General features: G+C 41.1%; 1 protein-coding gene across 1 annotated transcript in view; it reads right to left on the reverse strand.

The window, feature by feature from the left end:
• Positions 1-16,076, reverse strand: part of CPB2 (carboxypeptidase B2) — a 50,068-nt gene that overhangs the window by 19,455 nt on the left and 14,537 nt on the right. The window contains exons 3-6 of the mRNA XM_029938553.1: positions 15,375-15,499; positions 13,765-13,873; positions 9,994-10,095; positions 7,009-7,113 (exon numbers count right to left, since the gene is read on the reverse strand). Of these exons, the coding sequence (XP_029794413.1) occupies positions 7,009-7,113; positions 9,994-10,095; positions 13,765-13,873; positions 15,375-15,499 (441 nt within the window). The remainder of the gene's footprint in view (positions 1-7,008; positions 7,114-9,993; positions 10,096-13,764; positions 13,874-15,374; positions 15,500-16,076) is intronic.

Genomic DNA, 16,076 nt, shown 5'->3' on the forward strand with positions numbered 1-16,076 from the left:
CTAGTATATGTAATGATGCATGAACATCTGTAAACAAACGTGTCTACTACTCTTGGGTGTAGACTTACTAGTGGAATTGCTGAATCACATACTAACTCTACGCCTAGCCTTTCGAGGAACTGCCAAACTGCAAAATAATAGATGTACTGTTTTGCATTCCCAACAGCAATGAATAAGGGTTCTAATTTTTCCACATCCTTACCAACACTTGTTATTATCCTTTTTAAACTTTAGCCATCCTGGTGAGTGTGAAGTGATATCTCATTGTGGCTACAGTTTGCATTTCCCTAATGACTGATGATGTTGAATACCTTCTCATGTGCTTACTGGCCATTTGTATACCTTCTCCAAAGAGTTATCTTTTCAGATATTTTGCCCAATTTTAAATTGGACTATTTGTCATTTTATTGTTTCTTTGTAAATGTTCTTTATATATTTTGGATACAAATCCCTTACATACATACAATTTGCAAGATTTTCTCTCAGTTCTGTGGGTTGTCTTTTTAATTTCTTGATGACATTCTTTGTAAAGCACAAAAGTTTTTAATTTTGGCAAAGCTCTATTTACCTCTTTTATCCTTTGTTGTTTATGCTTTTGGTGTCATACCCACCAAATAATTACCTAAAGTTACAAAGATTGACTACTTCTATGTTTTATTCTAAAAATTTTGTAATTTTAGCTTTTAAATTTAGGACCCTGACCCATTTGACTTAATATTTGTACTTGGTATGAGGTAGGGGTCCAAGTTCATTCTTTTGCGTGTAGCTATCTAGTTGTTCCAGCAAAGGATGCCTATTTTGATCCTTCACAAAGGCACCATCTGGACTAGTAAGCTTGTTTGGGTGCTTTTAAAGAAGATGTAGGTCGGGACACCTGGGTGGCTCAGTCAGCTGAGCATCTGATTTTGGCTCAGGTCATTATCTCATAGTTCCTGAGTTTACACCCCGCATTGGGCTCTGAGCCTGGAGCCTGTGTGCTTCCTTCTGTCTCACAGTGCCTCTGTCTCTCTCAAAAATAAACAAACATTTAAAAAGAAGATAAGGGTCCAGAATAAGTGGGAATTGGTATCTGAAGACCAACAGCAGGATGAACCAGGACCTTGGGGGAGAGGTGTAGAAAAAGGAAAGACGGAGGGAAACCGTGCATTGAGGGGACTTCTCAATGTCCATCCATAAGAGCAGAAGTGAACCCTAACAGGAGGGTGACCTGAATGGATCAGCTAGGTAATGTGAGAGCACTCTCAGGACTTTGGATTTCCTGGTTGGCTAAAGGTAAGACTGGGTTGTACTTGGTAATTGAGCAAACCTGTGTTCTTTTCAAAGACCATTGTGCGAATTAAGGGCAGAGTTCCACAGATACAGAGAAATCTAAAAAATGTTCTCAATTAACCTTGTAAATGATGTTATATGCATTAATATATTTTCAGATTTGACATTTACCCAGTTATTTGTACTTCAAAAGCGTATAGTCTAGGTATATAATCATATCATTGAAGTAATTTAACTTCTAAAGTTTTATAAGCCATATAACCTGACTCAATTTATCAACTGTGTTTAAAGACATGATATTTTAAAATAAGATTTTCAACCAAGAAGAACATATTAATCTAATAATTCTTTATTATTAATTTGTGATTTGTGCATCCTGGGACTCTCCAGTGAGTTTTCATGGTATTTTATAAAGATATATACAGTCATGGTTGTATATCTAGTGAATGAATCACTCTTAGTGAGGTAGGCAGCTGAAGATAAAAGACACACAAAAGACAACAAATAAATATTTGTCAAAGGAATGATTTACCAACAAGAGAAGTAACATAGCTGAAATCGCTGTTGTGGTATAAAAACAAGACAAGAAGCAAGAGGGTACCAGAGGACAGCACAAGAATGAGAGATTAAGGGGTGGGAGGTAATGGCTTAAAGACTGATTCCTATCAGCTTGACCTCTGGAAGATAATTATTCACCTCTCTTTTCCTGGGGTACACCAAAGCTTTGTCCTTATTATGGTCCCAAGCAGCAACAACAATAGTTACCCAAAAATTCACCAATAGCCACTTGACAGAATAAATTAGTACAAAAAGGCGTATAAGATGTCATAGATAGAAGATTTAAATTTTTTTTATTTGAAAGAGAGAGAGAGCACACATGAGTTGGGGGAGAAGGGCAAAGGAAGAGAGAGAGAATCCCAAGCAGACCCCACGCTCAGCATGGAGCCTGATGCAGTCTCCGTCCCATGACCCTGGGATCATGACCTGAGCCCAAATCAAGAGTCAGACATTTAACCGACTGAGCCACCCAGGAGCCTCTATGAATGGAAGATTTTAAAATAAACTGTTATTCCCACTACCAGTAGAAATACAGAGAAGAGCTATAGGTCCCAGTTTTTCTGCAATGGCAATAAAGTATTTAGCACAATGGTAGGTACTCTCTGGACCCCAGAGTTGTATTTCAGCCTAAACCTGAAGCACTGATTTAAATTTGAAATGTAGCAAGACATGTTGAGTGCTGATTCTGTGGACCAAACAATATTCTGAGTTATACTGTAACAACAGCAAAAACTGACTTTAGAGATTATCTTTCTCCTTAACAAGATGATAAAACTGTTAAGTTGGAAAGGAAACAGCAATGCTATAAGTACAATGATAATGTCAAGATGTACGTGTGGCTCAGAAGACGGATAGTTTACTCTGTGGGGTGTTTGGTGTTAGAATTCCTGAAGAGCCGATGGAAGGGACAAGACATTCAGGATACAGGTGAATGGGTGGTGAGCAGGAGTGAGGAATGACAGAAACAGAAAAATTGGAAATTAAGAAGTCAGATTGTTAAGTGGCTCCTCCTATCCTTCCTGGTTACTGTCCTTAGCCATATTTTGGATCTAAAAGTCAGGGAAAGGGGTGCCTGGGTGGCTCAGTAAGTTAAGCATCCAGCTTTGGCTTATGTCATGATTTCGCCGTTTGTGGGTTCGAGCCCTGCATCGGGTTCTGTGCTGACAGCTAGCTCAGAGCCTGGAGCCTGCTTTGGATGCTGTGTCTCCCTCTCTCTCTGACCCTCCCCTGCTCACGCTGTCTCTCTCTGTCTCTCAGAAATAAATAAAAAACATAAAGAAAAAAATGTTTAAGGTCAGGGAGAGAATTATTTTTGAGAACCAGAGGAAAGGCATGGGGGAAGTTTACTGATACGGCGTTGAGGTTAGGTTTAGTGAGGTAGAGTTCAAGTTCCTGAGATTATTTGTTAGCTAGATCTTGCATATGGACTCTGAATTCATGGAATGATGGCAAGAATTGGAGAAGAATAAAGAATCATGAGCCAGGTTCCAGGGAATTATCAGATCATGAATTTGGGGAAAAGGGCAATAACAGCATAGATAATGTCTGCTGCCGTCTGAAAGTAGAGGGTGACTATGAAATCTTTCCATAAGCCGAAATGGAAGGAAGTGAAGAGTATCCCCCTGGTTTCCAAAAACTTTTACACTAGTACCTGTTCTTGCTAACTGAGAGAAGTCTGAAGGAGATGTTTTGCTTTTATGGAAAAAGCCATTACTGTACTTACTGCAGGTCTTTCGTAAAAGTGAAAGGCATGATGCCAACTTTTGGAAAGCAGGGGATGCCTGTAGTAGGTCAGGAGAATGTGGGCCCACTCCTCGGGTCCCTTGGCACATGAAGATACAAAAGAAAGAGCAGGTTCTCTCCTTGATGGAGCTTCTACAAAGCAGTGTCCTTCACAAGTCACGTGTCAGTGAGGGTGAGGGGCAGCAGAAGGAATTCTGTGGAGGCCGTGAGGTTGCAGAGTGCCAACTCTGTGCACAGCTACATGAGCCTTCTCCAGGGCAGAGGTTCACAGGGAGGTTAGCACTGAGAAAAGCCAGCTGGCAGACAAAGTACTGAGCAAGGTGTGATGCCCAATATGTGTTCTTTAGGCTCCTGTGATGTGCTAGGCCCTGTGCTTGCCATGCCCAAGCAGCCTTGGCCTTGCCTTTGCAGAAGTAGAAGGGACCTAAAATTGGACTCTAGAGGATGAATGAGAGGCATAAAAAGAAATGACTGACCTCATGCTCCCCAAAGTGTAGAGTAATAGGTGTCCACTAAGCTGAGACTGCACCACAGTGAGTTGAAGAGGAGAGTAAGAGAATATTATATCTATTTATCTATCTATCTATCTATCTATCTATCTATCTATCTATCTATCTCTCTATCTATCTATCATCTCTCTCTCTCTCTCTCTCTCTCTCTCTCTCATCTATCTATGTATGTTGGTCTCTGCCCCACACCCACTCTGGTTCCTGGCACAGACCTTGAATTTCCTGAATGATAAGAGCAATGAGAGCATCTTTTGTTCTAGTATTTGGTCCTTGACCTCGGTTCCTGACACAGAGCTTTTAAATCTCTTGAAACTTCCTGGGCAATAGTAGTATCTTTTGTTCTAATGAGGTGATTCTCAGTGGGTTCCTGGAAGGAGGCTGGTCAATAGAAAGACCAAGGCATGACTAGGAACTTGGAGCTTACAGCACCAACCCTGTCCTCCAGGAAGGGGAGAGGGATTAGAAATTGAGTTAATGATCCATCATGCCTACAAGATGAAGCCTCTATAAAAACTCCAAAGATAAGGGGTTCAGGGGGCTTCTGGGTTGGTGAACACATAGAGGTGCAGGGACAGTGGTTCGTCTGGAGAGGGGAGGGAGGCTCCATGCCCCTTCCCACATGCCTTATCCTGATGTCTCCTCCACCTACATGTATGAACATGTAGCCTTTATCCTATCCTTTTATAATAAACTGGTAAGCAAGAAATAAACTCTTCCTCTGATTTCCCTTAGCTACTCTAGCCAAATTAAGCAAACCTAAGGAGGAGGTTGTGGGAACCTTTGATTTATAGCTGATCAGTCAGAAGCACAGATAACAGCCTGAACTTTCAACTGGCATCTGAAGTGTGAGGAGGGCGGCCGAGCCCTTACCTTGTGGGAACTGGCTCAGTCTCCAAATAGATAGTATCAGAAGTGAGTTAAATTGTAGGACACCCAGCTGGTGTCAAAGAATTGCTTGGGGTGGACAAAGTCCCCATGTAGGTGGTATCAGAAGTGTGGTGTGTGTGTGTGGTAGTTGTACAAGAAGAAGGGAGAAACACAGGAGTAGTATAGGTTTTCTTTATAGAGACTTAAAAGCTAAGACTTCTCTTTGGGTTCTTATTTTTAAGTATAAAATCCACCCCCACAAAAATTTTAAGGCTAAGTCTTTCATTTTTCTTTCTACAGTTGTTTGAATAATTATGAAGGTCAGATGATCTAGATTAATTTTAGGCAGGCAAGGATGGCACTTCTTAAATGTCCATTAAGAAGAGCTTATTGAACTGCATTGACTTAGGCTACAAAAATCAGCCTCAAGTTTTTGGGACAAAATACTTGACTGTAAGGTCTTTGAGCCATATTTTGTTTCCCATGGTATCTCCAGAGTCTGGAATCTTAGAGAAAGTTTATAAATATTTGTGGAAGAAGTAATTTAATCTTACAAAGATTCAGCAAGTGGGTGGGGTAGAGGAGAGCATGTGTAATAGGAGGCAAGAGGTGTCAATCTGGAAGAGATGACATATAGGAAAAACTTTACCAATATGAATTAGAATTTCTTTCTGGTCCTTTCCAGGTTCAGTTTTGGAATGAAAAAGAAGCGTGCTTTCCTGCTTTCTTTGCATGTTTCTTCCTCCACTAACTGCTGCTTTATTCATTGACCAAAATGAGTAAAACTACGCAACTTGAGGAAGGATGACCAAATGATTGAGCTGTGTTAAAGATCTAGTCAGTTGAGGGGTGTCCAAGTTGTTCAGTCAGTGGAGCATCTGACTTCAGTTCAGGTCATGGTCTCATGGTTTGTGGGTTCAAGCTGCACAGCTCAGAGCCTAGATCCTGCTTTGGATTCTGTGCCTCCCTCTCTCTGCCCCTCCCCCATTCACACTGTGTCTCTCTCTGTCTCTGTCTCTCAAAAATTAATAAACATTAAAAAAATTTTTAAAGACCTAGTCAGTTGAGAACTATCATCATTTGGTCAAGGCTTTAACCAATGGTGGCTGGAAACTTTCCAGAAGGCTCAGGGAGACTGCAGCTCCCATCAGGGGGGAAGAGCAGATGGTGGTGCAAAGGAAGATGGGTAGAGGTGTTGTATCTGACGAGACCCAGCAGGGGCAGAAATAGTTTTACCTTTGATGTATATCCTTTGTTAAGACAGATCAATCGAAGTGACTGTCTTTTGATTTTTTAAAACAAATACATTTTGTGTGGTTGTGTCCCTGTGAATACAGAGGCAATAACCATTAGCAGAAGGACACATATCTTGTTATTTTTCCAGTGATAATGGCTCTTTGTATAAATCAACACAAGAACATTTATGCTCATTTTATAAAAGCTGAAGCATAGTTTTTACTGTATTCATCTATTATAGAGGTTTATAGCCATTATAATTTTTGGTTTTATGCCATACTCTTTGTCTTATATATGGATTTTTTGCTGCCAAGGCCTCCTTCAGGGACAAAATCTCCCATTATAACATATGAGAAAATAGGATCTGCTCTGTAATGTTGTACTTCATGTTCAATTTCCAAGGGCAGAAGATGGCAAAGACGTCTGGATAATTCAAATCACAAGAGAAAGAAATTAATCAGGACTCAATTTAGACAATTGCTTTAGTTCTTTCTTCTACTTAATAAACATGTTACAACTGCAAACTATTTCTTAATTATTTTCCAGTGTTTAGCCCTAGCCAGAAATACAGGGAAGAAAAAGGTAGACAATCTTTAGGGTGATTTAAATGCTTGAAGCTACAGTTCCCAAACTTAATATGCACAAAAGTCACCTGGGGAGCTTATGGAATTTGTAGATTACTGAACCTCACCATCAGAGAGGTGAAGGCAAGGACTCTAGGATGTGACCTGGAACAGTGTTTAATAAACAGTCCAGTTTATTCTGACACATGTCATCTTAGGCCACGAATTGAAAAAGCCTAGCGTAAGAGAATGGAAATACTTACATAGCCTACAAACCACAGGCAGAAAGCAGGAGAGATCCATTCTCTGGCATGGATTCCACAGTCAATCCATATAGCATTTTTGGCTGTTTGTCCTCTTCTAGAAACCTGACCAAGGAAAGCCAACAACAATAACAAGAAGCTTCAGGATAATAACTTCCTTATATGTAGTGCTCATATCTAATTCTATCAACAAATCTATGAAACATACATTATTCTCAGCATTCCTTTGAGGATTTTCAAGAAACATTAAAAGGTGGTATTATTAAAAGATGCTAGTTGAGGTCACATAGCTGGTGAGAGTCAGGACTGAGATTTTCAGCCAGGACTTCTGATTTCAAGTCCTTGTTTTCCTCCACTTGTCATTCCAGAACTACATTTGAAAGGGTAGAAATAAAGACCAGAGCACTAGGATTTCAGGCTGTCACTTGACACTTCCATGGGGTAAAGGGGAATGTGCAAGGTGGGTAGCTTTCTGCGGGAGACTAGTTAGTACAAAGAGGTTGGGAAAAGGGAAGCCAGTGGTGGGGCACGTGGGTGGCTCAGTTAGTTAACCCTCTGACTTTGACTTCAGCTTAGGTCATGATCTCATGGTTCATGAGTCTGAGCCCCGTGTTGGGCTCTGTGAAGACAGCTCAGAGCCTGGAGCCTGCTTCAGATTAAGATTCTGTGTCTCCCTCTCTCTCTGCCCCTCCCACACTCATGCTCTGTCTCTCTCTGTCTCTCAAAAATAAATAGAGGTTAAAAATTGTTTTAAAAGACAAAGGGAAGCCAATGGTGCTGAAGATAAACTTGGACTCCCTCACCATTTTCCCCAGGGTGCATACTTTTTACATATGGACTATTTCCCCATTTCACACAAAAAGAAGCATACATCTAAGTTTACACAAACTTATTACCACCAGGTCGAGGGACACAGACCTTGTTCTGACTCAAATAGGGAGCTAGTGCAAGCTGCCAGTTCTGCAACAAGAACTCTTAATCTGTCCCCAGTGATAGACTTTGGTGTCTTTAGAAGTATTCTCAAAAACAGCTCCAAACAAAATGAATCATGGTTTATCTGCTTTTAAAAATTAGTCCCCATGCAATTTTAGGGTATGGAAGAAAGGGAGAAGAGTGTTACAAGATTAAGCAAATATGTGGAGTTGAAATTCCAAAACAAGAAAAGGAGAGGGTTAAATTTTTATTACCATCTATAGCACTCAGGCTTTGTTCTTGACTAACCCGGAGCTAATGATAATCCAGTAAGAAAGCAAGGGAGGAAGTCCAATGGCATTGGCTGCAAAGAATGAAATATTACAAAGAGGACAACATTCTGGCTAGTTTAATCTACTCAATTTAAAAGAAAATCTTGAGTTGCCTGGACTAGTTGCCTGACTCAACTTTCTGTCTAACTGTGCCAAGCAAATTCTCTTGGTACTGGCCCTGATGCTGGAAAGATGAAGGAAACCCAAAGTCTTCCAGCGTGCGCCCACCCTTGGTCAAGTAAAACTGGGACAAAGGCACGTGGGAAGCCCATGGGAAGCATGGGCTTCCCACATAGAAATCTAGGACCCAGAAACACAAGTTCTGAAGAATACACACAACATGTCTGAAAGTAAATGTCATGGGTAAGTATACCACAATTACATGGATCCAATGGATTGACCAGCTCAACTGCCAGGAGGACCCAATGTTCCATATGTCTGCCTTGAGTTTGTACTGTACTGTAGGTTCTTGTCAAAACAGATGAAAACCCAGAAACCCCGACTCAAAATCTTATCTTTAGATGACTGAGGAAGCTCACCTATCACAATTTAGATAGATAATGGTGGGAAACTGGATGTAAATTAAAGGTTACTAAACCCAATGTATTTTCTAATGCTTAATCTTTTTCTTCTAGAACTTCTTTTTAATTATTTTTGGGGGAAGGCATAGGGGAAACAGGTAAAACAAACCAAAAAAGAAATGCAGAATTAGAAATTAATAGGCAGACATTAGTATGATTTCATGGCTCCCCAAAATTCTTTCTGTGGCCATAGTCACTGACCTTTACTAAGTCCGATTTATTCAACAAAAAATAAATAACCAAAAGGAAAGTGATTGGAGCAGAAGTTATCACATTTGTCCTACTGCCAAGGCCTCCCAAATTGCTCTGGTTTCTATCCTTCCCTTGGTTTGGTTGTTAAGCAGTTTCTTTGGTTTGAAAAACTACATCCGGGTCAAAGTTTGTCGACCAACAGATTGCTCTCTATGTTTTTCTTCCTAAGTAAGGCAGTCAGAGGTGGTGGTGGTAGTGGTGGCAAGGAGATAAAAGATTTGAGAAAAATAATCCAGATGACTCCCTCATTTTATGCAGGTAGCCACTGAAGCTCAGGAAGTGATGGGGGGCCAGAGGGGTGGGGGAATGGTGATGGGCACTCCTGAGGGCACTTGCTGGGATGAGCACTGGGTATTGTATGTAAGCAATGAATCATAGGAATCTACTCCTGAAGCCAAGGGTACACTGTACAACTGTATGTTAGATGACTCGCTAATAAATTATTTTTAAAAAAATAGAAAAAAAAATAAATGTCTTACCTGTGTCACATAAACAGAGAGTGGATTCTAAAAATAGGCTTTTCACTCTCCCACCCACACTGCATTAGTAAAGGAAAAAATGTAAAGACGGGGCACCTGGGTGGCTCATCGTTGAGGTATCTGACTTCCGCTCAGGTCATGATCTAAACATTCATGAGTTTGAGCCTGGATTCCATGTCTCTCTCTCTCTCTCTCTCTCTCTCTTTGCTCTTCCCCTGCTCATGCTCCGTCTCTCTCAAAAATGAATAAACGCTAAAAAAAAGTAAACATAATAACTAATCCCCAAACAGCTGGATATTAAAACTGAGGAACACCGTAATACAACTATTTCCATAGCTCAAAGAAAAATATGCAAGTCAGAACAAGCACTGTTCAAGAAGTCACACATTCTCTGAAGTTGAGAGACCAGCGACTGTCCCCACAGCATACCTTCAAAACATAAAGTGGGTACTTCTCATATGAGTTTCCAATGTGGATTTTTTCAACCATTTCAGGATAGTTCTCAGTTATAACTTCCATCCAAGAATAGATCTATCAAAGCAGAAAACAGCAGTCAGTTGCAGAGCAAGTTCACAGTGTTTTCCTGGCCCAGGGAAGCAGACAACTTCATCAAAGCAAAGTGATCCCTTTAAAACCTATGAATAAGGAAGTAAGGAGCCGAAAGAGTTGGGGTGGGGTGTTTGTTCTGGTGTTTCAGAAAATAAATAAAATTAAAGTTTTGAAAAATATCAAGGATTAGAGAAACAGTAGAAGAGGACTGAGAAACTTAGAACAAAGTAGGAAAAGTTAATCTTAAAATTTTTTTTTAATATTTATTTCTGAGAGAGAGAGAGAGAGAGAGAGAGAGAGAGACAGAGTGCAAGCAGGGGAGGAGCAGAGAGAGAGAGAGACACAGAATCTGAAGCAGGCTCCAGGCTCTGAGCTGTCAGCACAGAGCCTGATGTAGGGCTTGAACCCACAAAGTGTAAGATCATGACCTGAGCCGAAGTCGGACACTTAGCCAAGTGAGCCACCCAGGCACCCCTGTCTTTGTGCAGGGTAAATGGCCATTGTTTCCCACTAGAGATCTGTACACTCACAATAAAATGTGTAAAATGATAGGAGGCAAAGGTGAAGACAATTTGAAGGAAAAAATACTCTCTGTCTCTGAGAAGTTTGATTCAGGACCTTTCTGCTGGCTGCAAGTCTAGTGGTGTTGGTGATTCTGTCGTGGTCACAGTGAAAGAAGGAAACAAAACCTCCTGGACCTGACTTTAGGCTAGTGTTCACTTCAAAGCAGGGTTTCAGTGATGGAACTTGGCCATGTTTTAATGCAGACCATACTTGTACTTTTATACCTTCAGAAACAGGAGTGACCAACTCTTGGCCTTATTTCTGGGACCTTATCTAGAGGTAATTTCAAGCTACAATCCTAGTTGGTGGGAACTGAAGCACTGTGGGTCCTCTCAGAGTAGCAAAACCAGGGTGAGTAGCTGTCCTGAGCTGGAGATTAAGATGCTCTCCAAAGGCCCACCTGTCACCACATGCCAATGCTGTCCGTGCCTGCAGTGTTGGGCGTCTAACCATCAGCGATGTCCTCGCTGGGCCTCTGTTTACCGCGCTACTCTTCTAAGGCACCAGTACCTCAGAGGGAACTGTTATGTGCAACCACTTTGTGTTACGGTATTAATGGCTCCGTACATTTCCTCCAACCAGGGAGCCTGTGTTGTATGAAGGCAGCCTTACAGAAGACTTTGTCATCTCACAAGCTAATCTGAGGTAATGAAGGTAACATTCTCTGAATAACTTCTTTTGCCATTTGTCTTAAGTTATTTTTTGGCCAGGCATCTGGGTGGCTCAGTTGGTTAAGTGTCCAACTTTGGCTCAGGTCATGATCTCACAGGTTGGTGGGTTTGAGCCCTGCTGTGAGCTCTGTGCTGACAGCTCAGAGCCTGGAACCTGCTTCAGATTCTATGTCTCCCTCTCTCTCTGCCCCTCCCCCACTCATGCTCTGTCTCTCTGTCTCTCTCTCTCTCTCTCTCAAAAATAAATAAACATTAAAAAAAATTGTGGGGAGGGTGCTGGGTGGCTTAGTTGGTATGCATTCGACTTCATCTCACGTCATGATCTCACAGTTCTTGGGTTCAAGCCCTGCACTGGGCTCTGTGCTAACAGCTCAGAGACTGGATCTTGCTTCCAATTCTGTGTATCCCTCTCTCTTCCTCTCTGCCCTTCTTCTACTCATACTCAGTTTCTCTCTCTCAAAAATAAGTAAACATTTTAAAAATTCTTTTTAAATATTTTTTTGAAAAAGAAGCATTTTTTGGCCATTTGTTTTTCTCCCTACAGTGGATCCTAGTAAGAATCCATAAAAGAACCCTGCTGCCCACCAGGTGGCCTCTGGGTGAGGGCTGAAGGAGAGATCAATGCCTAGGGGGAAGGAAGGACTTGGTGGAATTTCCTGAGGGCAAGACTGCCAAGGATCCTATGAACCCTAAGGATTGAGGGTGGGAGGGAGGAGAGGTCTGAAACGTTTTCTGGACTGTCATTGTTATGAACTGAATTGTGTTCTCTTTCCTCTGAAGGCATATTCTGAAGCTAGAACCCCCAGCGCCTTAGAACGGGATTACATTTGGAGATGGGGCCGTTAAAGAGGTAATGAAGTTAAAATGGGGCTGTTGGTGTCAGCCCTCACCCACCCTGACTGGTGTCCTCAGAAGTGGCAATTAGGGCATAAAGATATGGAGGAAAACCAGGGACGGGCACACGGAGGGAAGGAGATGTGAGGACACACTGTGAAGACAGCCGCCTGCAAGTCAAAGAGAGACGCCTCAGTAGAAACCAACCCTGCTGTCACCTTGACTGTGCACTTCCAGCCCCCAGAACTGTGAGAGAATACATTTCTGTGGTCCAGGTTACCCAGTCTGGGGCACTTAGTTATGGCAGACTAATAGAGTCGTGTCCATTCCCCACCCCGCTCCATGTCATTCCCACTCTCTCCTGGAGACAAGGCAAGAAAAAGTAACCTTTCTGAACAAAATCATTACAAAATATTTTAAAATATTTTTTTCAGGCATTCCCCTCCTGGCACCAAGTTTAGCATCGCAGTGACGTGTTTATGTTCTTCATGTTGCAATCACGCCTACCGAGCTTCTCGGCTCCCGGCATCAGGTTTGCTTTCGCAGGGCTGATGCTGGTCGCTGGAGGGAAGAGGTCTCAGGAGAATAGAGACAAGGGTGGAGAGGCATAAAGGAGGGGGATGCAATTTTAAGATCCCCATCAATCAGCCAGGCAACATTGATTCTAGAAGCCAACTGAGTTCTGGTTTAACTAACTGGAAAGGAACAGATGCTTTTGAAGATTAAATAGAAAATTGATTCTTATTTCTTAAGCCTTAGATGTCTTAAAAACATGGATATGGTCTTTAATAGTTTCTGGGCACCTAGCCAAAGATGATAAAAATACTTAACATTAGGCAATATAGCAGCATACTGTGATGAAAGAATAAAAGGTATCAAGGGATTTTTATTACTTAGAGCATACTATATAAAAAAGAAACTCCTTCAAGGAGTTTACCCTTTCAATTAACGAATATAGGGAAATGATCCCGAGAGTATTACATGAACGTTTACTCTGGTCAACTGCATACCAGCATCTTCCTCAGGTTCCCTATAGAAAAATGGGAACCTATAAGCACTGATAGGAAAAAAAAATAACTTCTTAAAGATCAAAATACATGTGGTATTATTAGTATTGTTAATGTTATCCATTTAAATAGATTACTCCTAAGGGGAATAAAATGCACTTATTTACCATGTACTAAATATAAGTGAATAAATTCCTCCAATTCAGTCAGATAAAAAGTAGCAATTATTCAGTAAGAATACATTCAGGGTAATGGTCCAAAGACACATGATTAATTAGACTTAATTTTTTGGTGGCAGTTACAATATAAAGGCCCTATTTTTATTTCCTGTTGTTCCTTGGCATGTAGTGTTACTCCTGGCAGTTAGAAATATTCTCAGCTGTAGACAAACAGCCTGCTTACAATCTCTCCAGGGAAGATATCTACACGGCGCTAGGTTACGCCATATAATCAACCTAATTGTAATTTTTTTTACCCTCTTCCACTCATTATGTTCTCTAATAATATCCCGTGGTTGAAATGGCAATGCTAATTAAATTAAAATAGTAATTTTGGAAAGAAATTTAATGGCTTACTTCATTTAGTGAGTGATACTGTTCATAATAGGAGGAAGATGTCCGGGGGCTGACCGTGTCGTTGGCAGTCTGCTGTTGAATAAGATCTTCGACTTCTTCTATTAGGATGCTAGGGGACGAAACAGAGAAAGAGTTGATTTCCAAAGAGGAGTCTGATTTTCCCATGGCCCACTGCGGGTACAACAGCAGGTGAGCATGGGGAGAGAAATCACTGAGAAATTTAACAAGGAAAACTTCATCAAGGTGCAAACAATAATTGCTAACAGTGTAGTCAGCTGAAACTCACAAACCTTTGTGGAGCCCACGTGAGCACCAAGAGAAAATGGCTGCCATATGGTATGTTTTGAAGGCTTCCCCAAACTCACCCCTTCCCCACCTCTGCCAGCATTCGATTGTGATTCGTCAGTGTCTTTAAGGTTAATGGACAACTTTCTTCAATCCAGACTAATATTGTATTATTCTGGCTTCAGTTAAGGGGAAAGGAGAAGCAGAAAGCCTTTTCTTTTTGTTTTTCATCTTGACGACCATTGACCTATACCAGATGTTCGGCATAGCCAAAGATGAGAAAATCTCTAGAGAAATAGAAGTACAGGGAAAGAGAAGGTACCAGAAAGGCATCTTGTTTAATTCTCTTGAGAAGTGCCACACTGTTAACTAGGCAATTGAGATGTTCCATCACCTGGGATGCACAATTTGAAAGTTAGCTTACATTTTAATGTTATTTTTCTTTTTCTTTTAGGGTCAACGGATAAAAGCTGAGGCTCTGACATCAGAAAAGTCTCAGTTCAGCAATTAGCTCTGCTATGTTCTATGTGCTATGATCTTGAGAAATTCCTTTGTGCATAAGAAAATTTTGTTTGTATCTGCATAATGAAGATAGTATCTATCTCACAGAGGTAAATAAGAATTAAAGAAGCAGTGTGGAGAAAGGCTCAGCACAGTTCCTGGAAGGCAGTAAATACCTATAACATATTATTAATAATCATCATAGTGTATTATCCAAAGGCTTCCCATTCATAAGCAGAAGAGAGCATGGCCTCCAGGAAGCACTAGGGTAGCAGGTGGAAGATTGGCTCTGGAACAGCATACACGGTATGGAACACGTGATGAACAGGAGTATCCAAGAGGAAGGAGGCACAGCATCTGAACAGAAATTGCTTCTGACACAATGCTTAGTTTAGGGCCAGACATTCAAGAATGTTCGCTGACCTTGTGAAGCAAGGAAAGAAGTAGAATCCCCCTTCAGCAGCTGCTTTTTCAAGAGATACCACAAAACCTGCTAAAGTAAATGACGATTTTGCTCCCCAGGTCTAGGCACAGAGCAGAGAAGTACAAGAAGGAAGGAATAAGGAGGAACTTTGCGAGGTTCCCCAGATCACTGAGTCTGAGTCATTTTCAGGTAAGAAAATGTCATGAGAGGTTAAACCACCACTTGTCCAAGGTTGCAGAGCTGACCACTTGAACTTCATCACCCATCCACCTCAGAGATTCCCGTGCTGCCATGTTCAGTGCAAGCATTTATTTGTCCACAAAGCAATTATACTGCCTGCTAGTAAAATGCCTCATACGTACTTGTAATGGCTACTCAATAAACACTGAATGGTGCCTACCTGAACAGAATCGCGTGATCATGTAAATGTGCTTTCACATTGTTCACATCCGAGGCATTCACAAAAAAATGGACTTCTTTCTTCTTCTCAATAAATTCAGCTGTTACTGGCTTCCAGAGGACAATCTGCATTTTTCAAGGGGAAAAATTGATAAAGACAAAAACAGTTTTCATCTCCTTCTCATCTGTAGCTAAAGCCATAAGCGTGTCAATAGGAGAAATGAAACAGGCATTTCCTAGCCGCTGGTGCCCATTCACACCATGACAGTGTGCATATTTATTTTGCCAGGAGCTTGTCTGATTCTTCTGTGACCCCAGCTGTGACCCAGTTGCTAGCGAGGTCCTGGAACATACAAGGCACTCAGTAAATATTTGGTGAGACAAGAATGAATGAGTGAATGAATATATTTATGACCCAAATCTGGATGTGTATGTCAGATGTTAAAAGGAGAAATGAAATTCTGTCTAGAGAGAAAGTTAATTAAGTGTTGATTTTCTTTAGTAAAAATTTGGCTTTGGGCAATGACTTTTAATAGTATTGACTTTTTTTTCCTATTTTACTGCACTTTTTTCAAGCACTTTCACACCCATTTTTTTTTTTGACCATTATAATTATGCTTTGATATAGGCCAGATGGATGTAACTATTTCCATTGTGGAAATAATGAAGAAATTAAGGCTCATAGCCAGCTTGTCTAAAATCA

The sequence above is a fragment of the Suricata suricatta genome, chromosome 4 (genome assembly GCF_006229205.1).
Source record: "Suricata suricatta isolate VVHF042 chromosome 4, meerkat_22Aug2017_6uvM2_HiC, whole genome shotgun sequence".
Taxonomy (NCBI): Eukaryota; Metazoa; Chordata; class Mammalia; order Carnivora; family Herpestidae; genus Suricata; species Suricata suricatta.